Genomic DNA, 25651 nt, shown 5'->3' on the forward strand with positions numbered 1-25651 from the left:
ACAGACAGACCCTCAAGTCTAACTGAAAATGTTCAAATATGCAGGGTTCAACACTGTATTAGAGGATATTAAACATCTCCACTTTCACAAAATACAGCTGTTAGATTTTTCACCCCTTTCTAAGCCAAGCATTCATGCTACTTTGCTAAATTTATTTTGGTCGATGCTGCCAGCTGTATAAATCCGCCTGATCAGCTGATGGGGTACCGTTTAGGTTTTTGCATTTGCATATCATTTGTGAATCAGTGTGTGATTTCTTATTTCCATTTTCAATTGACAACCATAAATCCAAACTTTCTTTGTTTGTTTTTGAACCTGCTCATACTGACAATTTTAGTCTCTGATCAAAAATATGAAATGGAAAAACCGGATTTGATTTTAATATTTCACTGCTTGTGTTTACGTGACCTGGAAACCGTTCTGCGTGCAAAAGTGCAGGTTATCTAGTGACACCATGACAGTTCTGGGATCACATACTAGTCTGATTATGGACTTATTAAGCACCGGTATGACATGCAGAAATGTTGAATATTCTGCTATGCTTTGAAATGAGCATCTGAAGATTTAAAGAGAAAAAAGACATTGGTTAGATGCAGGACGAGAGAGGGTTTTGCCTGGATCGATCAATATACAAACTAAATTCACATTCAGAATTTCACAGTTCATGTTGCAAACATTGCTTTTAAATGCGTAATTCCGTCAGAGAAGGGACCATCGTAAGGGTAGAAGTTTTGACTGGGGTTGCATGCAGGAGAGGGTTGTGTTTAAACAATCCCACTGGGAACCTTAGTTTGACAGACTGTGAGGGGAAAATAGCTGTGCTTAAGAATAATTTCCGCTGCTCTTTATTATTTTTTTCCCTACTGAATAATGTTTAAAGTTTTGCATTCAAAGTACTTTTGACTTTTAAAATATATTTTTTAGAACACAATAGGTTGCTTTTCCCTTGTGTTTCACTACTTTAATGGCTATGCTACTTAATTTTTACACTATTTTATGTTACAATAACAATAATAAACTTTATTTAGGAAGGGACATTTATTTAGCTAATTAACCAACATGCTGAAGACTTTCTGGATCATGTAAACCAGAGGAGAAACATATAGAAATCAAATTCAGCCCTACAATCGTTTTTTTGTTATTGTTTTTTGCTTTTTTAAGAATTTTTGTTTCAAGACTAAAATTGAAAATATGAAAAACAATAACTTTCTTGTTTTTCTGTACCCAATTCTAAAATAAGTAACTGAAAAAAAATCAATCACTTTTTCATCTTTTGATTTTTGGTTGTCAGTTAAAAATGGAAAGAACAAATGATACGCAGACTTTTATGTAATGGCTTTGAAAGCACATTCCTGTGCTTCCCTAGGTCTGGTAGTTGTCTGGAAAATTTCCTGTTGGAATGACAAAAGGCTGATTGGATGGACTGACTCAGACAGCAGCGTCAAACATTCAATGCAGAGACTGTTCAAATAAGAAAGCAAACTTAAATATCTCATGTGAAAATGTAGGTGGTTTAATACTTTCCAAAATTGGATTTAGTGTAAATGGATATCTTTAGTTTGAGTTTAGTTGCTAAATTCAGCCAAAGCATGGTCTGTCTGAGTAGTTGTTCACTTTTCATCACAATGAATATTTCCTCATTTTCCAGTTAGTTGGTTTTCAGACCTCGACGATCCTTGGTTTCTGCACCTGAAAATATTCCCAAACAGTCAGATTTTCAAAATAAAGGGGTAGAAAACTTCTTTCATCGCGATGACCTGCAGTATGTAGCAAATCAAGGGTAAAGGGCTCCATGAAAAATGATTAAACTCAGGTCATTCCATCACTCTCTCTGGCATTGTAAGAAGATTTTATACTGTAGCAACACTATGAAAATTATTTGGAAATATATGTTTTTTGCAGTTTTGAAACCCAAAACTGCAAAAGACATATACGACTTGGTATATTTGGATATTGAAAAATTGGCGTGGAGATGGACTTCTTAATGGTAGAGTATCCTTTTAATGACATCAATCTATCAATTAAGTTTATTTGAATTGGATATTTCAGCAACATGGCAGGTCAAAGTACTTTACAGTTATGACTATTGACTATACATGTTATATAGAAACTATATATGTGCTATAGAAAGGTTGTGAATTAGGCTGTATGTATAGTGATAACAGAGATGCATTTTCTCCATGCTGTGGACTGCATGGTGAGCTGAAAGAAAGCTACCTCACTTTCCTATGTTTTCAAGAAAGACAAATTCTGCTGTTTGGAAATATTTGCAGTCAGGGGAAACACAAAACGTAATGGTGTAGAGTCTAAAGGTGCACCACCCACCACCTAAATCATGTTTGAACATTTTGTGTAAGCTCCATAAGACAATAGAACTGTGGCATTGTCAATCTTACCATAATTATCGCCCATGTTTGTTGTCCTTAATATTTTTTTTTAGTTGCTCTTTTTTATTTATACCTTTCTCTTGAAATACTTCATCCATGATCACTATGTCTACCTAATATAAGCACTGGCAGGCCAAACTGATTATCCCATTTTTAAACACTTGCAGATGTGTTTGATAATGTTGTGAGTAACAGTGAAATGTCATATTCTGTACATATCAGAGGACCCACTGGCAAGGGTCCGAGCGAAACAGTGGGCCTAAATTGAATCAAATGTTTGTTTTAGGGGAAAAGGAGAGTGCTGCACTAGTGTGGTGGGAGACAAAAAAGACAAATTGGGAGTGACAATTGGATAAGATTGCATGCTCTGATAAGTACAGGAAAATACACAAACGTGTGACACCTGGGGCATTCTTCAAGGCAACCTGACATGATAATGAGTTGATTGCCAGCAGTGCCTTGAAGAACGCCTGTTTCCTTTTTCTCCACTCTCTTTCCAGAGATGTTTTTTTTTCCTTACTCGGTGTTCAATTTAACCTTTCACCAATAAGGCTACAGCTTAGGTTGCTCGGAGCTCATTGACATTGTAACTACAATCTCCCTATATCTGTCTGTCTCTCTATATTTCAGGAGATGGCACTGAAACCACCACACTATGGCACACTCTGTGGCACAGGTACAGCTCGCTCCCACAGGATTAAAATCAATCTCTAGCTCCCACTTCCTAAAGAGAGGAAAAAAGGGAGAAAAGAGGGAAAGAGGGCAAAGAAGGAAGAACTGAAGAGGTGAAACAAGTACTTTACTGTCTCTACAGCCTCAAACTGCACCTCTTCATTCAATTCAGTTTCAAAGATGAATTTGGAAGTCGGGAAAGGGGGGAGGGTGGGCTGTCTTAGAAAAAAGGAGACATGCTTTTCTAAAACTTGACAAAGCTCTTCTTGTGAGTCTGTTGGAAAGCTACAATGCTTTATTGAGTTCTATGCTACATTTTCCCTTCTTGAGTGAAAATGATTTGGCCTGAACTTTCCCCCCTGAAAATGTCTCACTCACTCAGCCGATCTGTACAATAGCTGTTAAATACAGTCCGTATGTGTAAAGTATGTTGATATGTATGTATGTATATCTATCACAAAGTTGATGGTGTTTATATTTATCGACTGCATTTCTTTGCCTTGTTTTTGAAAATTGCCTAGTGGCTATTTTATTTTCTTACCTGCTATGTTTTTTAGTTGTTTTTTTTTTTTTAAATCAATTATGACTTAAAATGTATTTATGCTGCAAGGGCCTTCAACCTGCAGGCTTACATTAGGATTGAGCCCACTTGTGTTATTTCACCCTTTTGCCTGTTTTTGTTCCACTTTTGATGCCACTGAGCGACAAGTGAGGCTGATGTAACAGAAGTACACTTGGCCCCACAATACAACTGCATTCCCCTTTTTTAATACAACTGTGCTAAAGATCGACCAAGCTGTTATTACACTGTAAGAAATGGTAGGACAAGTTTAATACGTTGAGCTAAGCCACAATCACAAGGGACTAACTGCTCGGGTCATAATCAAAAGCTGTTTATGTAGGGCAGATTTGAAGCGTGCTAAGCCTAACCTTTTGTGTGTCGCTTTCTACTCCTAAATCAGAAGTGATTTACCCACGAGATCCACATTTAAATGACTCCAGATGGTTTAAAAAAAAAGAAGAAGAAAAATAATAATCCTCGGGCAGTGGTTTTGTGTGAGCTGATGGTAATGTGAGTTTGTGCGCCTGATTATGGAAATGCAACCACGACTTCTCTTTAAAAACAGCAATAAATATAATTTCGAGAAAACAAAATCAACAATACTTATTGGCTTTTGTTCCAGCATAATTTTTCCTTTTCTTTATGTCTAAATCATCACAAAATGTTCTGAGTAGAAAACCCTCCACCGTAAACAAAGTAATTGATTAGCTGCATCGATGTTCAATATTCCTGTTAAATGAAAAGCTAAAGACTTATTTGTTAGGTAAGGCCGAACAGGCGCCTTCAGTACATACATACGACCATAGAATTAGAGTCATTAATGTAGACATAGACTGTGTACTCACTCAGAAATGTACAGAAAGGACAGGAGCAAAAGGCTGTTTCCCCCTGTGTGAGAGGCTGTAAATAGGTAAATCAAATTACTGCACGGACCAGAAGGCCATTTCTGATCTCGTCCCACTCCTACTTTGTCATGGTTGTACAGACTATGCCTATTTTAAAGCTTTTAATTTTATGTGTGTTGCCTCTCTCTCTGAGGCAGGCTGTTATTATTTAAGGAAGATATGTTCTTGCAATTATGGTATCAAATGTATTCACTGCTGCGTAGGAGTCACAGTATAAACTACACACAGCTTTTTAGCACTGTGTAATAATTAGATTTACCTGATCATTGGGGAAATGAATATATATTTGGAGAAAGGAGACAGGAAACCTCACTTTTATTTAATGTGAAGTAAAATATGCACCTTAAATGATCTTTGTAATTGATTTTTATTTGCCTGTGTGGAGAAAAATGTAATTGTTTTGTTTATGTATGTGTGAGCTTCTGAAATTTATTAAAGTCTTTTGCATTGTATGGAATATATGGTGACTCTTCTTACTTACTGTTCTTGGCATTTAATGTAATTTAATGTAGGTATACTGCAATAACTCAGAATATCATCCTAATGTTAATCAAGTTCAGGAATTGAATTCAAAAAGTGAAACTTGACGATTAAGATTTAATGAAAAGCTCAAACGTTCCTCAGAATATCAGAATATTACAAAAGGCCAATAGAAATAGATTTTTAATACCAAAATGTTACTTTATAGCCTACACCATTGTGGGGAAGACCACTGACTTAACAGTTGTCACTAAGACCCTCCACAAGGAGGGCAAACCTCTATAGGTCAATACAAAAATGCTTGTTTTTCGTAGTGGGCTATATCTGAGCAGATTAATGAAATGCTAAGTGGAAGGAAAACAATACCCAAGCAAAATGGATAATTGCAACCTTGAGAGGATTGTGAAACAAATCAGATTTGATACCTGCCCACACTGCTAAGCTACCAATACCAGTAGAGAATCTATGTGGTATTCTTAAGAGTAAGACGAGACACCATGGATCCAATGATTTAGATGAGGTGAAGGTTGCTGCTAAACCAAACCCATGCTTTCTTAATATCTCAGCAGTAGTTCATACAAAAGAACCCCAACTGAGAATCCAGTACATGTACTGCACAGTACATGGACGTACTGTAGTTGTTCTAATGTGATATTAAAATTTTCAGATAAAGAAAATTTTTGATTGTCAAAAGTTATAAGCTTTAATCATCGCGACTTACAGGGATGCACATTTTATATGCGTGTGTGTACTAAATGTACTTTTTAAAAAGAAATACTGAAGTAAATTAGCTTTTCATTGATATTCTAATTTATTGTACTAGTTTGTGCCACTCAGCTCGGTTGTCATTTTAGCTGCCCGGTCTGCTTTGTGAGAGCACTAAAACATTTAGGGAGCCACCTGCCTTGCATTGCTCTTTTACTGTTAATTTTGGAGCAGTTGTTCAGACAGCTTGTGGCCACTGGAAGTAAATGTAGCCTTACTTGTTTGGACACCATTAATGGGTGCTATATACACTAAGAGCAGACATTTGACATGCTCATTTTATCCACAGAAGGATAACCATGTACTGATGTGTGCTGCAGCAGTGCTGCACTCAAGTAGGAAATGAAATGAAGAAATAAAGTTTTAGATATACATCTCTAATTAGGGACATATTACAGATAAAAAGCTATGTAAATGCGGCGCGAACACTTCCTTTGAAGTACACAGACAAAAAGAAAATACAGAAAAATTGGATCAACATTGTTTATTGTTATTATTTTCTTCCCTCTGTGAAAAAGCTGGTAATGATCATTTGATAATGATACCTTTTCTATTATGATGTACAGCGGTGCACCAATGCAGAGCTTTCCACATCTAAGAGAGATTGATGCGAGAAGGTACAATAAGCACCCCTCAAACATCCTGCGGTGCAGTGTTTATGCAGATTTGATCCAAAAATACAGACTTGAAAGGCATAAAACAAAGCCTGACAACAGAAAGTATTTAATTGCTTATCAAAGTTACTTCACATTTTGAAAACTGAGAGAGAAAGAAAGCTAATCAGTTCCCTTGGGAAAAGTGTCCTTGGTGATTTAAGGAAAAATGGCGCAGACATAAAAGAGTGTTCTGGTAAAGAAGGAACATAAATGTCACATTTCTAATAATAGATAAACCACAACATTCTAAATGCATCACCTTTACCTAAAAACAGCTTCAACACATCTTCAGCATAGCACTGTCCCTTTCAGTTAATTAAATGAATGGTTCATTTTTCAGTTGTATTTATGGGTATAATGAGTCAGTTTCAGAAAAGCTCTAAATTTGCAAAAAAAAAAAAAAATTAGGGCTATCAAACACAGAACATTAACTTCAAACATTTGTGGATGATGTTTGAGCGGGTGCTTCTATGCAAAAGATAAAATAAAATCAGTGAAGCAGTGAAGGAAAAGTGTGTTCTTAAAGCTAAAACTGCCGGTCAGTTTTAGGCTGTTGCACCTTATAGGTGTGTGCATTGATTTTAAAATGCATAAGACAACACGTTGAAGTTGTCTCATCATTTTACCGAAGCGTTTCTGGGAGGGAACTGCTTCCAGAGTTTCTTTGTTGACACTTATTGATTCATGATTTATGAGGACACATTATTCAATTTCATCCAACAGGCCAGGAGGCTGGTTATATGTGGTGAATGTGATTACATATAATACAATGATAACTCTGCAGCACATACAGACCAACACACAGGAGTTTACACACACAGATCTATGTATTCTTTTTGTTGTGGGTGAGACTGTCCATATGGTCTTTAATAGAATTATTTGGTCATATATATTTCTTTTTATCAAGGTCCAAGTTTTTGCTGTTGTTGTTTATGCTATAATCATGGGAAATATACAGTGCCCTGCAAGAGTACCTTTTAATTCTTTGTCAAATCAAAACTGCATTGTATTAAATTGTACGTGATAAACCTGTGCAAGGTGGCATTCGTCTGACTTATTACTTTTTAAAACCATATATCGCTTCAATCACAGATGAATCTTTTCGGGTGTGACTTTCATAGCTTTGCTGAAATATTTCTTAAATCTTTCCTAACTAGCAATAGTTTAGTCAGGCTGCATAGAGAGCATCTGGCAATAGGTAATTTCAATTGTAGCTCTGGTTGTGTGCTAATCCAGTTGTCAAGTTAGAAGGTGAACTTTTGTTCCAGTGTCACTGCAACCTTCAGTAATTCTTAGATAAATGGGATTTCCCAGTGACCTCCGACTTTACCTTTACATCAGGTGGTGTGTTTCTTTTTCTAACAGGAAACCTAAAAAAATCAAATTTCCAACTACAAAGGCACAATTAGGTCATTTGTAATTAGCACAATTAGCTTACTAGCTCCCCTTTGTTCTGAAAAAAAAAACCCATTCCCACATAGACAATAGTGTCACCAACATGTTTCAGTGTCAATGTGCTGTGCAGAGGGCAATGTACAGTGTTAGTTTTTCACCACACATAGCATTTTGCACATGCCAACAAGTTTATTTTGGTCTCATCTTACCAGAATTCCTTCTTTGACATTTTTGCTACATCCTCTTTACAAACAGTGACAAGCAGCAGACAAATTCTTGTTGCTTTCTTTCAACAATGGCTTTCTTTTTGTCACTGCTGCATAAAGACTAGATTACTGGAGTGCATAACAACATATTCTCCTGTCAGAGCTATGGATCTCTGCAGCTCTTCCAGAGTTACTACGGCTGCTTAGTGACTTTTCGGATGAATGCTCTCTTTGCCCAGACTACCATTTTAGGCATCTTTTTAAAGGTTTGCATTACAAAGCTTTGAGTATTGTTTTATAACCTAACCTGGCTTTAACCTTAGCCCTGATTTGTATGTCATGTTCATTGTTTTGAATTAAGCTGTTTGTTCAAATGAAACAAATTTGAGGCCTCCAAACAGGTGGACTGTATTTCCTAATAATGTGATTTCTGAATGCAATTTCGTGCACAAGATTGTGCTTAGTGGCATTAGACTAAATGGGGTTGTGTGCAAATGAAGAAAACACTTCTTAGATTTCAATTTGTAAAAACATGTCAAGTACCATTTTTGTTCTACTTCACAGTGGTGGCACATCGCGTTTATCACATGCAATCTAAATACCTCCATGTTTGTGGTTGTAACATGAAAACATGTGGAAAAGTTCACAAATGTTTTGACAAACTACTATTTTTTTTCTCCATTTTAACAGATTGAGAATCTATGCTATAATCAGGCAGGCATGTTTGTAATTAGCTAAGAATAATGACCCCTCAAGATTAATCAGAAACCACATGTAAAGTTTGTTATTCTAGACCAAGTGTGCAGCTCTACTCCTGTGACTTTCTTCAACCTTGAGAATGCAATCAGTGCAATCAGTACCTCTCCGTTATCAGTCCCCTGCCTGAAACATAAAACCCCAACATATCCGTTATTAATCTGGGTAACATGGAGAAATATTGAGATGGCCAAAAAACATGCATTTCTTACATCGATTTTGCAAGTCACTAACATTCTCCACTGAGATTACTGTCTTCAGCCACACATGGTATAAAGTGTCTGTTTAAGATTTCAGATTGTTTGAGCCAAGTGAATGCTGCATTTGCTATTTCAGATTATCCTTTAAGAGCAAAATGTGTTTAGTAACATCAGCATCACTATGCATATTATATAATACAAAAATCAGCAGTTGTGAAAAATTGGATTTTTGTTTTTCTCTTTCTACTTACTACTTTGTAATCTTGATAAAAGCTGTCCTACATTGTGTATGTATAAAGCTGTAACATGATCTGCCCTGGTTCGGTACCTGTTTCAGAAAAACACCTAACACTGTTATGTTAGAGTCTAAAATCCAAAGCATTTAATGTCATGGGCTGCTGTGGGAAGGTGTGAGTCAATTTACCAAGCAGCAAGCATGTTTAAGGTGTGATGTGAAGTTGTCCCAAAGCGATATTGGCTGTCTAAGCAAAAGCTATTTATGCATGAGCTGTGCAGTGATGCAGGAAACAAGAAGATGCTGTTTTGCTGTCGCACTCCAAGGCAACACTCCACACAATTGCTGCCAAATCTTTGCCAAACTGAATAATTCAATCATGGCTGTGGAGGGCTGGCTACCTTTCTTTTTCTTTGTGTGCAACAATCAAATCTGTGTGGAAGCCCGCCGAGTGGTTCTTTCGGAGACACTGAATGTAGCTGTACAGCCCGGAGATTGTTTTCATAGAAAACAATTCTGTTGATTAAACGAGGTGTGACTGTGGAGCGGGGATCTGAAAAACATCGATTGCCTGTACAATTGTTTGTTCCTTGTTAAAAGTGTGATCTAAAACTGTGGTTGCTGATAGTGTGCCAGGAGCACATGGCTTGCTGGGGAGCCTGCAACATAGTTTTATCTTCCTTAAAATGTCCTAGGTAGAAATTTATCATCATCTGTTGCTTAAGATTGAGAAATACCTAACAGATTAAGATCAAGAACTTTTTTTAAGGGATGTCTGGACTTGTTGGACTGCATGGTTTTGTCAGACTCAGGTTCTATGCATGTTAATACAGTGATTACAATAGAGAGTGCTGAGCTTTAAAAGCTTCTGCTGGGTGAAATGACCCCCCCCCCCCCCCCCCCCTTCTCGCCTTACCCCATCCTACTCTCTATCCCTTACCCCTCTTAGCCCCCCTCTACACACACACGCAGTCGCACACACACCGTCCAGCCCCCAACCGCTCTTTGGGGCAATTACATGGTTTCAGCCTTTGTTTTACCCATGTACTTTAAAGTGTAATCCACTGGAACACAAAGACAAATTCTGCAGGGATAAGACAAAATTGAAATAACCAAGGTTTCTCTGTGTATTTCTGTTTTTGTCAGTTATTGTTATTATTTTAGCCAGCAGGTGTGCTTGTGTGTGCGTGTGAGAAAATGCACTCAAAGGATCTTTGCATTTAAAACCCTCACTCATTTTATATTCACTCAACCATGCAGCAAGCGGCATTTGCAGCAATATTGCATGCAACTGAATCCTATAAGTGCACTTTACATTGCAATTTAAAAGTATGTGATACCACAGGAGTTGTGTGAAGCAAACGATTATCTCGCATGTAGCCAGGCTTGATGACCGATTAATAAAAAAAAAAAAACAATAGTTACAAGCACAAAATAAATGTACTGTTTTCAAATAGGTGGGTCTAGGTTAAGCTCAATAAATCAACACATGAGATTTGGATGTTGACTGTGAGTCTACTTCAAGAGCCAGCACACATATTCATGTACAGGACCTTTACAGCAACTGTTACATTCGTTGTGTTAAGCCACCAATAAACCAGAGACAATGTCAGCAGTGTCCTACCTGGGCTAAGCATGAAATCAAAAAGCATTTTTTTTAGATGACAGTCAGTTTTACATGTTATTTTACAAACAGAAATGTGAAAATCTGGAGGCAGACTAAAGAGACTGGGAATTTAACTTACTTGAAGTCTAAACAAAGTTTTTGCTGCATGATTTTGGGAGTCATCATCTGCTGCTCTTAGTCCAATGTGTTTTATCAAGTCCAAAGTTAGGACAATGGTCTACCCTAACATTTTAGAGCACTGAACGTTTTCCTGTTGACAAACTTTAGGTGGATCCTGATTTCATTTTCCAGCTGGCTTTGAACCCTGCCCATTCTGTCAAAACATCAATCAACACTGTCTTTATATATATGTATGTGTGTGATGAATTAGTAGAATATTTTCATAGTATTGAATTAGTAAAATAAATTAATATTTCACCCATTTTCCAATTTATCTAGATAAACTCATATTTGCACAATATGAGACATCTCCCCTGGAAACTTTATATAGTCTGAAAGGAAACTGATGGCCATCTCATGATAAGAGGCAGCCGCTTGTTTGCAAGCTGAAGGGAAATAGACTTAAAGACAAGGCAACAACTTATAGACTTTGTCCAAGAGGGGTTATGTCTGTGTCCTTCCTAATCCGGGTAATCCTTGAGGAGAATTCTTGATTTGCCTTTGTAAAAGAGATTGGGAGATGATAAGATGCTCGTCCGCCTCCTTAGAATAGCTGATAATCTGGTTTGAACAGAGGACTCAGGGGGTATTTAGCCTGCCTTAACATTTGCCCAAGCAGATGGCGCTGACGGAGGAAAGCACAACCTTAGCCTCTAAACTCCTCCCTCACTGCATGGTCCTCTTTGGGGAGAAAAAAGAACAGTGGGATGACAATCAATGTTGTTTATTTTGCTGCTTGACTCTTTAAGTACTTTCAGCCAGATTATAAGCTTTTGCAAGAGATAATCGGGAGAGTGCAGACAATTGCCTTTTTTCAGTCTTGACAGAATTCCCCCATGAACACAGGATGCAGATGCCTGTTATTAGTTCCTGATTGCTTCAATTGCAAATGGTGTAGAAATGAACTGGACATTCTTCTAATTCCTGCTTTTCAGTCGGCTGCACTTGAATATGCTTTATTCAGTTTTCGAAGTACAGAAAATAATATCCTAATTAATATTAATATTTATTCTTACAGATGTAGTTGCTGCACTTGCTCTCCTTTTTATGCCGGGGAAAATGTTGTTTTAATTTGAAATAATAGCTGCAATGCAATTTTTAGGAACAGTTGCTGTGCAAAATTTTTGACAGCATGCATATGTGCTGGGACCACTGCTGCATACTAACCATCAAGTTGTTCATATTGGCTTTCTAAGCCTACCACCCTAACCTAATGCCGTGGGCAATCTTCTCAGCTTGGACCGGACACCTGCAGCAAATGCATTTGAACAAATGAGATCAGCCCATTGACTAATTAGACCTGGGAATGGCATAAGTGGGCTAACTGAAAGGATTTGCACATACTGAGAAACTGTTTAACCAAAACATTGAATTTATTCAATCTTTTCTGTTTTGTTTTGTTTTTTCTGAGCTAACAGGATATCGCACATAGCTGTCAAGCACAAATCTGGGGGTAGAAACACAATAAGACAAGCAGTGGACATAGATGTATAACACTAAACTCTGCAAAGTTAGTCAGCACATACACACAAAGACATACGAATCGTCTTTGTCCCTTCTCAAGCTATAGATAAGGGAGCAGAAAAAGGGTCAAGAGTAAACCCCTTAAGCAAGCATTTGAGAGTTGACGATTTACTAACAAGAATTCATAAGCAGACATAAAAAAAATACAGGTACAGATGGATCTCTTTATCTGACTTGTAATGATCAATGGTTACATTTATCTTTGTCATTAGTCTGGTGCTACTCAAAGCGTTGGTTAAGATAAAAATGTACAACATGTCATATGCTTGAAAATCATTGCCAGCAAGCGGGTTTGTGCAGAGCCATTAACTCTCAGATGGTGAACCACATTAAGCTAATGCCAGACAGTGGTAAAACATCCTGTGGTTCAGTTAGAGGCTTGGATTTTTTTTTTTTTTTTTGTCAGTGTTAGAATGGAACCACATATCTCAGAGAAAACCAAAGCCAGCACCTCTGTGCTTTGACTTAATCACTTTTCTACTTAAAACAGATTTTGCCAATTAACAGCTTGCTTTAAAGTGTGGTACTAGGTATCTTTGTGCTTCAGATGCTACACTATACAAAGCATACACACCACAGTAAAGCTGAGTGCTGGCTGGAGCTTAACACATGAAAGGATAATAGAATAGAGGATATTTTGAAGAGTCTTCGTAAATAATGCGTGTGATATTCACCAACGTTCATAAAGAATTCATGCACATGCAGTCTTCAAAAAAGAGCAGCAACTCATTCCCAAGATCACTCATTCATACTGTTACATATTTTTCAGATAGTTTTCAGTGATAGAGGGAGTGCAACACTTGAATAATGGGACAGTCATTAAGAGGTGAAGTGGCTTTACGTCTACATTTCTCACACTCACTTAGGGATGCTGGTTATTTGATCCCCTTGGCAACTTATTCTCAGATTTCAGCCCTTTCTCACATTGAAATATTTAACCTTTCCCCGATCTTAGTGCGACGCTTAGGAGGACCATGAAAAATGTCACAGTCAGACAGCAATAAAGCAAGGGGTTTGTCCCATTAGACCATCAATTTCTGAAACAACATACAAAAAAAACAAAAACTTATGGGGTCAGTGTGAATAAAAATCTAAAAGTCGACATCTCTTTAGACCAGGGAAGGTTAAAATATATATCAGTTTCAATATCTTAATGTAATTATCTGGTTAAAAACAACAGAAACAAATTGTAAAGTTAATGCCAAGAAAGGACATTTATATTTGAACCTGAATGGATTTTTTGGGTGTCCACTTTGCATGTTCTCACTTTGGCTTCTTGTGTTAGAAAGAACAGAGTCAACATCTTATTAGGTTGTTTCCACATCTGTCTTGCTGTTTCCGTAGGACAATAAGTATAGACTCAAAAAGTTATTAATTGAGAGAAAATGGTAAAAAGTGCTAAAACAAACATAAACTGCAATTATTTTGGGGGGATCTTTAGCCCAGCAATGCTTTAGACATGGTTTAGCGGTTCTAAAGCAGTGATGTTCTTCTTTTAAATTATCTGCAATTCTTTTCATAAAGCTTTAGCTTTTATATAGTTAATGCCACCCAACCAACATTGAGATAAAAAAGAAAAAAAAAAGATTTTAAAAGCACCCAAATTCGTGTAGCTCAGGCCTTAGTTTACAGGAGTGTGACTAACTATATGCAAAACTATCCAAAATGCTTCGTCATTTCTGTTATTCAAAAATGATGCAGTAACAGTAAAGACAGTCTGTGGTCTTTTTTATTTTTAATTTTGTGACATCTTGGAAAGGCAAAGCAAACTGATTTACCGTATTTGTCTAGCACAATTTCAGAAACAGGGAAATTCAAAGTGCTTTACATGATTAAAAGGAAAATAAAACAACAAGCACGCAAAAACATTTCATTGCAAAGTAAAGGAAAACAATGACAGGTCGGAAACAAGAGTCCATCTTATGATGTTCCAGTTGTTATTAATCAAAGGCACTTCTAAACAAGTGTGTGTTCCACCTTTAAAGGAACTAAGTGTTTCAGCATTTTTGCCATTTTTTCTAGAAGTATAATTCCTCCATTTATTATGACTCACTTATCTCACAAAATTCTCCTCTTTGTTCTCTCAGTGAAGTTCTTATGTCCAGACTTCAAATATGGTTTTTCTGCAAAACATAAATTGTCTTGAGAGTTGCACATATGAAGTACATTATAGACAGGTGCTGGTGGATGGAGCACACATGCTTAAACCCAAAGGTAATGGACAACACTTCACTGACTTCAGTGAATTGTGCCGACCTTATTGTATTGTGTGGATGATTGCGTTATGCTCCCTCAGATAATGACTGTGCCCTACTTCGACTTTGAGGCATTGACCTGAAATGAGGCACACAAGTGAAATCCGAGTCTGGATGAACCTGGAAGTGATTAAGGTCACCCAGACACACCACATTTGTGTGACCCCTACACCACCACCCCCTCACTCCTCCAGTGACTCACAACAGCCGCCTTCTGCAGTTTTATGGCCCTCTTTTGTAGAAATCTTTCTAAATGCAAGCATTAGCCATTCATAATATGTTTAGGTGAAGTGTCAAAATGATTAAATATACCCACAGAGCCATGAAACAGAGCCCACATTTTCCTATTTTATTACTGTGTGGAAACAAAGAAGCAATATTTCTGGTAACATACTGTATATGTTTAAGCCCATAAGTTACTAGTTTCCTTCATGATTTTTCTTTATTATATTCTAAATCTAATCACATCCTGCAAATATTTAACACACACGTCCACAGTCCAAAAGACTACCTCCCTAATTAATTTTTTTTATGACCAGAACCAGCTTGAAGCATTTCACTTACAGAGACTTTTCTCTTTTGTTTTAGACCAGATAACAATATGACTGTGAGTGCAATCAATAAAATCTGCTTCTCATGTGTCCAATATTGCAACATACTTTTTGACTCAGAATCCTGGCTGCACCAGTCAAGATCCGCTGAGGTAACAAATAGTTCAAAGATACATGTTAGTGAAAATGCATAAGTCAGGTCCATGTCACAGAGTCCTACTGTATGTTGACTAAAGAATCTACAGCTAAGCAAATATAAAATCCATCTGAATATTTAATCATTTCCCTAACTGTGTGCTCGTTTAGGGAAAAAATAGAAACAGGTGAAAGAAGAGTAGGGGGGAAAAAATGATGCAACGCTGCATCCAGTATTTCTGTCACATTAAATTCTATTTAGTTCCTTGATACATTATTTATCACAGAGCCTGTAAAGGCTGAACTTCACAGTCCAAATCTCAGTGACATGATGCACACATATCTTAATGCTTAAGGGGAAACAGGGATAACATGAGATCATGTATGCCTCTTGAGGGTGGGATGCCAGTGAGTTTCGGGCTTGTTTTTTATGTGTGTATGGATGTGTTTCGGTGCGTGCGTGTGTGTGTGTGTGTGTGTGTGTGTGTGCGTCGCTCTGCTGGGGATCAGTCCACAGCTCCTCTTCGCAGCTACGATACTCAGATAAGAATTTCTCTTCCTCTGGTGTGTATGTAAATCAGAGTGAGGGAATATAATGAAATAATGAAGTGTGCCTCTGCTTTTTTCCAAGACAGACCACTGGGAACCACTATTTTTAGGCACAACAAAGCAATTGCCAGGGGTGTCCAGTTTATCTGGTTGACTTACAGTGTTCTTCCATCCACTTGTCGGTGTACAACTGCTTATCTCTTAAACAAATGAAGAAATGTAGCCCAGAGTCTGCCTTTAGGTAATGTCAGTTAGGACTCTGTGGAAGTCAATGTATAACTCTGCCCTTTAACAGTCATTTCTGCTACCATTATAGATTACAAAAGCCATCAACAGGATCAAAGGAGCCAGTGTATGGCCATTGGCTACGTACATGTCAAACCTGTAAGATGACCCTCTCACCCAGTAGGAAATGCTTTGTCACTCAGACAAATGTGGCAGATGAATGCTCAGCATGATCCTTGGGTATTTGTCATCTGGTGTTCTCTTTCTAATGAGTTTACAGTTGATGATCCAGGTCAGTGAAGGACAAAGTGCTCCACAATGCAAGTTAAGGACACATTCTTAACCAGTTTCACAATCTTAATGTTTAAGATGACTCAGTTGTATTACAACTTCAAATGCAATTGTAGCCATCTCTAAAACTTAGTTTTCATCTTCAAAGAGATTGTGGTGCCTCAGTATATTGCTATGTAAGACTGGCTGAACATCATTCAACAATATTGCTCACTTTAATTAGCAGCCCGGTCAAAAAGCCTTTTCAGTTTTTTGACAGAATCATAAGATTTTATAAATCTGACCTTTAACTTTTGTTACTTTCTAGTAGGGATGACATATTATGGTAATAATATATATATTTTTAACCTTAATTAGATTTTCTTCGAATATTTTATATGTAATCTATGATTTGTTGATTCCCTTGGGTATAAATATAAAGCTCTATTTATTATGCCAACGGTCAGCATAAGGTAACAAACATTGCTAGAGCTCACCGTTAGAGGGACGTGGCAAAGAATGGCGTCCAATAGTCCAGATGTTGTCTCAAAGCAAATCAGTTGTTTTAAACTTATACCAAAAACAAAATATGCATATCAGTACTAGTACTATGCATATCCATCATCAGTACACATTGTTACACCACAAGTGTAACAATGTGGAGATTGCAAAAATAAGTGCTTTGGTCAGATGAAACTAAGGTTGATTTTTTATTATAAACACACCAGGTGAATGTACAAAAGCATCTCATCCTCACTTTTAAGTATAATGAAGAATCTGTAATGCTGTGGTTGTGTTTCTTTATCCCAGGCCCTGAGAACCTTGAAAGAGCATAGCATCATCACTTCTTTATTTCAAATAAACACTTTTTCCCCTGTAGAAGTGCCATTCTACAGGGAAAAAAAAAGGTTGGACAGCTCATTGGTAATAGGAGTACCAATAACTTTGCAGCCAGTGATTTTGGTGATTTCTTCCCATGGGATATTTTAAATTAAAGGGTGCTATGTGGTATTCTGCATGTTAAGTGTGAGATTATGCTGCTGCAATAAAAGATTAAGTTATCTGCAGATATTTATACAGCTGGTGTCAGTAAACATAGGCTTCTGCATATTTGGTGGGATCTGTGATGCTAAAAAAGTATTCTCATAATTTATCTTAAACCCATTATATGCCATACACCCAACACAAACTCTGACCTTGAAAATGTAATGTGATGTTTCAAATCCAGCTCGACTGACTCTTTGCAAAGTCAGATATTTTCAGGCATCCTAGGAAGTGGGAAGGAGAGGAAGAGGGCAGGTGCGCTGCCATGTTTGCCTTTTGAAGATAACACCTTAGAGGTCATACAAATGACTCGGTGTAATGTGGGTCACCTTAACAGTCCACAGCAGCTAATTCTCTGACGTGACTTTTTTTTCCTCCCTAAGAATTTAATTTTTATTTTTTTTAATATGACAGTGACTGCTTGCCTTAATATGAATGATAACTCTGTAGGCTATTTTCAGAGTGCAGGGCCTCACACATGGAGCTTTGTGATAACATGATGAGCTACCTGCCATATCAGATTGATTTAGCGAAAAACTTATAGCAACATCCTCTGTTAGGGTTGACAAAAAATATACATTATCGTACTAAAAGGTACACTCAGAAACATGTTTCTTAATACTTAGGATTTAACTACCTCTAAAAGTATCTGTCCTTGACTACTTTAAAGATAAAACATAAAACCCAGGGTACGTCAAGACACATTCTGAAGCAAAGCGAAGATTATTCTGTGTTATCTGTTTGATTTCTATTTTATTTCATCCTTTCTCTTCAAACATCAAGTGCCAGTCATTTACATGTGGTGGGGCCAACCGGAGTTAACACACAGCCACACAGCTTACTGCTGTCTATAGGTAGTTGACTTAAAACATAAGGACACACTAATGATTGGACTGGGGTGTGGGGTGGAAGAGAAAAAGAAATGAGGAAGGTAGGGGGTAATAGCAATGAAACACAGAGAGTAATTCAATTTGACTAGAATTCTCTGTCATGTCTTACAGCTGGGGGATTGACCTAACCACCACAGATGAATTAAAATTCATGAACTATTGAAGAGTGAGCTCCCGGTACAAAAGGGGAAAAGATGATACTCTTTTTGAAGCAGGATATTATTTTTTCTAATTGCAAATACATGAAGCTATTAGTTTACCTTAAATTAAATGCAGGAGGAATCCTACAAAGATATCTGATCCCATGTGTAAGTCATTAAAAACTGATTTGGGCTCCCATTGAACTGACAGGCAGAGTGAAATGAGGGTAGTGGAACATAAGTGGCTAGTTCACCTGCATGGCATTGTCTAACTCCTGCTGGCAAACAGCCCTTCTTTTAGAATGAAAACCAGCTGAAATTGTGAGGTCTGAAAATCACATCTGTAAAGACACCTTTGGTAGAGTAAAAAAAAAAAAAACTAAACAAAAACACAGTAGACAAACTTTTGGCTAAAACTACACATTGTCACGCCTCATACTTGTCTATGCCACAGAATCTGGCTGGGGGAGTGCATACAGAAGCCGATTACGATTACTTGCAATGCTTCCCAAACCAGACAAATCAAAAGAAAATCCACTGTTTGACTTTGATCCATTTACAATATAAATAACTAATTTATCAGTTGTGCTTAAAGAGGCATACAATGGGCAGAACAGAGAACATTGTGTAGCTGGGATAATCCCTCAGAAGATTTATCCTTACACTGCCTTCAGGGGAACAGTAGCAGCAAGAAGCAGATCCCATTCCCTGCCTCTCTGTCTCTCTATCTCTAGTCTTTTGGATACATGGTTGCTATCTGAGCTCCTGATCGGCCTTATTTAGTTATATAGTATTGTGTCCTTTGATTTTCCAGTTAATCCGTCAAGTGAAAAGATCCAGGCTAAGATTGGAATGATTCAGTGAACTTTTGATTCCTAATATATGGTGCCCTGTGGCATTTTCTCAGTCCACTTTATGTCTGTGTATTTCTGAGCGTTAAGCACAGTAGGTCCACTAGGGATGTCCTGAACAGGGTTTTTTGTTCCCAATACTGATCTGTCATTTCAGAAAAGGTATTTGATGATACTGAGCCACAGACCTTTACTTCACTGAAGTTAATGTGATTAGAATGCTGCAACACTCAGGTTTTTTCAGTTTTACATGTCACTCTCATAAGGCTAATATAGGTTCTCTAATGTTCAATAAAACATAAATTGGGCATAGTTTTATTATTGCACATATAGTAGTACAATCTTGAATAAACTCTTACCTTGCTCCTGCTGCCAATATTTTAATGGAAGCAGTTTGCTAAAGTGCTGGGCTAATGTTATAATGTTTATTCTATGTTTTGATATAACTATTGGTTATTTGGCTCATAACATTTTAATGTGTTTCCAGGTAATTGAGTGCAGACAAAGTCAAAAAATGATGTCCTTATAACAGTGTTTCTTAATTCTGGTCCTCAGGAATCACAGCCCTGCATATTTTAGATGTATCTCTGTTCCAGAACACCTGATAAATATGATTGCATGACCACCTCTGCATGAAATCACAGCTTACAGAAGCTTGTTCACCTACTTATTCAGGTTTGTAGCAGAACGAAAACACCTAAAACATGCAGGACAGTAATGCCTGAGGACTGGAACCGAGAATCACTGGCTTGGTTTGAATGCCATAAAATGTAATGACCAAAATTTCTGCTGCCACAACCATTACTTGGGATAAGATTGGTTAAATAACTTTTTTGTTTGGAAGAATTTTCGTGGATAGTAACATGTTTAACAAGTTTGTTCAAAAGCTGTAAATAATTCTAAAAATGAATTAAAAAGTCAAGTGCACCTATTGTGATTTGTTGAACAGATTCTATATGCCAATTGTGAAAACAAAAACTTCTAAGACCTATAATTTTATTTTTAGCTGAGAAAGAACTGAGTACTGAGCTAATGCCACCAGTAAGTCAAAAGATTTCCATGGTTTGTTTATAGAATTTGGTTACATGAGAAAACATGCAATTCCACTCTTGAACCACTTAGACCCAGCTTTCAAATCGGAGGTGATGTTTTTTGTCTGGCAACAACACAAACACACCAACATAGATTTAGATAACATCTAATTTGAGTTCCTGATTTCAATCACTTTTTGGACCATTCTGCATGTGCAGTTACTTCAACCAATCACATGCAAAAGCTTATTCAGTCTGGCTCCTTTAGTGTTGTCACTAGTTATTACCATGTGTGCTATTTAGCAAAAGTGCATTTGCAGTTTAAAGAGCATCCCAAGATATTAGTGGCATCTAATTGCATTACCTGAAGGAGACTGATGGCGCCAGTTAAAATGGCTGGAACCTTTTTCAGACTGTGTTGAAGTCAAGTGCTTCTTTACAGGTTGTACGTCATGTTTCTAACTGGAATCTTTTGTGGACTAAGTGATTTTCTGACAGCTTTAAGCCTTCACTCGCACTGCCAAATACTCCCATTCCCTAAGCAATCATACATCTAACCCATAATCCACTTTTCGTTCATGTGAAACTAAAACAATGTCAGAATTATAACAGCAGCAAATGCAACTAAATTCTGATTGTATACATCAGAGTTGTTTTCATTAATTTGTGTGAAACTGATTTGTGAATCTGTACTTGTTTATGTGATTGTAAAACCTCCCCACAGTATGATCTGTACTTGTTCAGACAGGCGGGGGACACTGCAGCATTTGTCCATTTCAACCCAGAAAACAGTCCCGATTGCATTTTCCGTCTTTCATCATTTGATTGTGTCTAAATAACCACTGATCAAATTTTACATCCTCTCAACAATCCATTAGACTACAAATATTTTTCATGCATAATGCATATCTTAGAAAGGCACTTGACAAAGTGGGGGAAAAAATGGCTCTTAAAATGTTCAGTTTCAGAGCGACTAAAAGAAGTCACCTCTTGGGCAGCTTAACATAATTTTATATAAGGCCAAAGGCAAATCTAGATGACTGAGAACACAATAAGTTGGGAACTGCTTTTTGACCCCTCAGAATATGTCTTGTGCTTTTTCTGTCTTCCATTTCTAGATTTAGTGAGGACTGGAGGGGTTTTTATCTCACAGTCCTCTCTTATTCCAGAGGGAATCTCATCATGGGAATAGCATGCCAGGCCATTGTGCTTTATTGTGCAAGGAGTGGCAGCAGAGAGACACAGGGGCCCTCAGAGATGCCTGGATGTTTTCCATATTAAACTGGAGAGAAAAATACTTAAGCTCTTGCTGGTGAAATGAGTAATTTTTAATATCAAAATGACAGTTCAAGTAGATAATCATGAAAGCTGTGACATATCCTTGTCTGTTGGTCTGAGATTTTATCCCAGCAGCCTTATCTCTTCTGCCTTCGATTTTCTCATTTTCACTTTTACCCACCTACACATTCCTCTAATCATTTCCCATCCTCTTTCTTTTCCCTAGCCCCACCCTTCTGCCTGTGGCCCTCTCACTAATTCCCCATCCTCTAACACCTCTTTTATTCTGCCTCACTTCCTACGGAGAGCAAAACGTCTGTGAGCATTTACATTCACATTAAAGTGAGCCTACGATGTGAGGGGAAATATAGAACGCTCCATTCCTTCAATGAGCCATAAGACGTGGTGATAAAAACAACTTTTTCCTGTTGTTGTGCGCTTTTTCCCATGTGAAGTGGAAAGAAAAAGCTGTATTTGAAGTTCAGATTAGTCTTCAGGGAGTCCCACCTATTGGGACTGTTAACCTTTAGCCATTCAGCCATAAAGCAAGAGAGTTCCATTAAAATACATAATGCATGAAGTGCAGAGATTGCATGCCATTGATCAGCACTTGAATAAATTGAGTTGAAATCCTATTAACATACCCAGGTACACATAAAGTGAGATGAATAAAGTGCACTGTATCACTTGCACAATTATCCGCCATCAGCCACTGTTTAATGACTGGAGAGGTGGCCAAGCAAACTGAAGGTGATCTAAAAATTAATAATAATAAATTAAAAATAATAAGTGTGATTTTTGATCATTTCCACATAAGTTATCATTTGTTTATGTTTCTGCTGCCTTTCAGGTTGCATTTTACACCTCTTTAATACTCTCGTGATCTTAAGAGACCTCATCTCTTTTTATTTTAGTGTTTTTACTCTGTGCAAGGGCCAGAAGGACCTCACATGTGCTTTTACAAGTTTTGTGTGTGTGTGTGTGTGTGTGTGTGTGGTTTCATTAAATTATGGTTTGAAGGGACATATCCTAAAGGAGCAATAGCTACACAAGGAAGAGTACTTGCCTTTTTTTTCTTTTACGTATCATTTGTTTAACAATAAAAATAGCAGAGATTTTGATTACTTGGAATGGCATCTCAAAAACTGTAAAAAAAATCATTTGACACTAAAAGTGAAAGTCTGTAGCTCTTTTTTTTTTAGTTCTCACTAAAGTTAGGTGATTTTATTATTCTATTGCAATGTAAATGTGGTAAGCACTTTAATATTCAACCTGAAGATAACTGAACGTTGTGCTGAATAATAAAAATATAATTTTTCTAATATTTTATCATTTAAAGTTATCAGAAAATATGACTAAACTGGGAGAGCACTGAGAAGACTGCAGGGAATACTTAATCTGGAATAAATGTTTAGCACTTTCCCCCCACAAAAAGTCCATGCAGTGAGTACTATCTCTCTAGCTGGCATGTTATTGCAGTTTAGAAAAATTGCCTCATAAAACTGCCCAGGTTTCTGGTGACTAAACTTAACATGGCCCAATTTAACTCCATGCCAATCACCATAGGAGGAATTTTGTCACTTTGTTATGGAATCAACCAACAAGTAGTATCAGTTTCAACCTGATCATTCTGTCACCATTTTTTATTTTACATTGAACAAAATGTGCTTTTCCTGTGCAGATTAAGTTACACTGGAGATGGTATCAAGGGGCTACTTTTTCCTGTTTTCATCTCTGCTTGAGGAGAATTTGTTAGCTTTATTGTTGTTGATTAGACAATGTGTGTTGGCCCATGGCTGTGTGTGAAAAGTTGCTATGAGACATACATATGCGCTGTTCAGCTCGGTGGGTTGTAGTCTCCAAGGCGCCATTGAGTCAAAGCGACAGGCTGCTTCAAATGTGGTAACGAAGATGTGTCCCTCCCCCTCCAACAGTCACACGCTTTGGAGCGTGTCCCCATACACACCCTCTAAATACAGCTCTTAGCTCCCCCATTGACAGGTAGCTTCAGTTTCTTTAAATACATGCTATTTGTATGAGTGAAATGCTATTTATTTCTTTTTATTTATCATTTTTTCCTTACCTTACATGGTCCCTTTTGTCTCCAGATTAGAGCAATTAATTCAGCATATGGGTTTACAGATTAGGTGCTGTGGCTCTGTCATTCGACCCCATGCAGACTGGGAGATGACCCAAATTACACCATATTTCCTCTCACCAAAAGCCCACCTCCCCCTCTTCCTTCTTACTTCCCCTCTTTGCTATCCTAAGCCCTCATCCCTCCCTCCTTTTCTCATCTTCCGGTGCCATGCCAGCCTCCCTACAACAATGCCAGAGAATGCCTGCCAATGGTTAGCAGCTCCTTAATGAAATAGTAATTGTGACTGTGACTCGCATGCCTCGCTTGCTTTCCTGTCCTGTCCTGTTTTATCGCGCCGCACAGACAGGAGTCTACTGAGTTCCAACTCTGTAATTTCATTAATGCTCAGTGTTGCACCTCTGCGTATAGTTTGTTTTCATTACAGCTTTACATTAGGCATGATTGCTTTACTAAGTCCTCTGCCTCATTACTCAAGGTCCTGATATTTTAAGAAATGCTGTGGATATTAGGTCCAGCACATGTGCCAGCAAGCTGCTTTTGCTGTTGTTGAACTCTCCCGACATCCATTGATCTCACTTAAATAAATAGCATAAACATAGATGTAAGTCTAGAATTTTTGTTTTACTGCCGTAGAGACAGTTCAGAAAGCCTCAAGCGGGTGGATTGTTTAAAATCTATCACACACATCTGGATGTACCATTTATTCATCGCTGGGAGTCTATTAAAAGCATGCAATTGTATGCTCCATTACTGAACACAAGGGCCTAGACTGCTGACCAAGCCCATCTAATGAAAATAAATGTACTTCTTGCAGCCTAAAGAAAAGAAACACTAGAGTGAACTCTCCACTGTTATTCTGTTTAAAGCATCTAGATCTAGATATACATCACTGCATCCTAATAAATTTAAATATCAATAAAAACTTAATTATCTTTAATGGCTTACTTTAAAAGGTAAAAAAACAACCTTTTTAGAAAGAGTAATATATTTCAAGCATTTATTTAGTTAAATTTAATGATTAGGGTTCATAGCTAATGAAAACCTAAAATTGAGATTTTCAACAAATGTTGCATATTAGGTATATTCCATAGAAAAAAAAATGTTTTAATGCAGAATTGTCATCTTTGTCAGCATTATATTTTTCTAATTTTGCATGAAGAACTAACATCAGTTTTGCCTTTTGATCCTGTGAGCAATGGCAGAAAAATTAAGACGTATTTAGTGATTCCAAATTAGAGTATCTCCTCTGAGGGGTTTGATGAGAACACACCAGCTGCTGATGAATGCAATCCATCATCTTGTAGGTAGGAGTAATTTATGACAATTCGGTTTTAGTATCTCTGTCATGAGCTACGACAATTTCAGGTTTCAAGAGGGGCTTAGAAACAACAGGAAGCAAGAAACACAAATGCAGGTTTCACAGGGTGGCAGGTTTTGTGACTATATACTGGAGCTTTATTTGTGGCCGTGACATAGATTGAAAATGCACCAGTCCCCATCTAAAGTGCCTCTTTTTTTGTTTCCTGCTTTTGTTTCTTCATTTCACCTTTTAGCCTTTCTACTACCGGCAAAACAAAACATGTGGCAGTTCCTTTTTATCGAGGAAATTCAGAGATAAAACACAAATAAAGCTGGGTGTTTTGTTGGATGTTTCACCACTTTATTCCACGTTAGGAGATGACAACTTCTTTGAAGTAGAAATCCCCCCATGGTGCTGCTGCTGTGTAACCCACGAAGCAAGTCTTCTGACTGGGCACCGAGGGAGCCGGCTGATCAGCCTCTCAACACAAATGTTTTGTTTT

General features: G+C 37.5%; 1 protein-coding gene across 10 annotated transcripts in view; it reads left to right on the top strand.

Moving 5' to 3' along the window:
- LOC102221589 (protocadherin-11 X-linked-like) overlaps window positions 1-25651 on the top strand; it is a 169807-nt gene that overhangs the window by 22503 nt on the left and 121653 nt on the right. Inside the window, exon 4 of one of the 10 annotated variants that reach the window (XM_005806784.3) lies at window positions 3018-4983. The exons of the other annotated variants lie outside the window; for them this stretch is intronic. Within the exon in view, the coding sequence (XP_005806841.1) occupies window positions 3018-3101 (84 nt within the window). The 3' untranslated portion in view covers window positions 3102-4983. Of the gene's footprint in view, window positions 1-3017; window positions 4984-25651 lie in introns of those variants that run through there. 10 annotated transcript variants of the gene reach the window in all.

The sequence above is a fragment of the Xiphophorus maculatus genome, chromosome 23 (assembly GCF_002775205.1).
Source record: "Xiphophorus maculatus strain JP 163 A chromosome 23, X_maculatus-5.0-male, whole genome shotgun sequence".
Classification (NCBI taxonomy): Eukaryota; Metazoa; Chordata; class Actinopteri; order Cyprinodontiformes; family Poeciliidae; genus Xiphophorus; species Xiphophorus maculatus.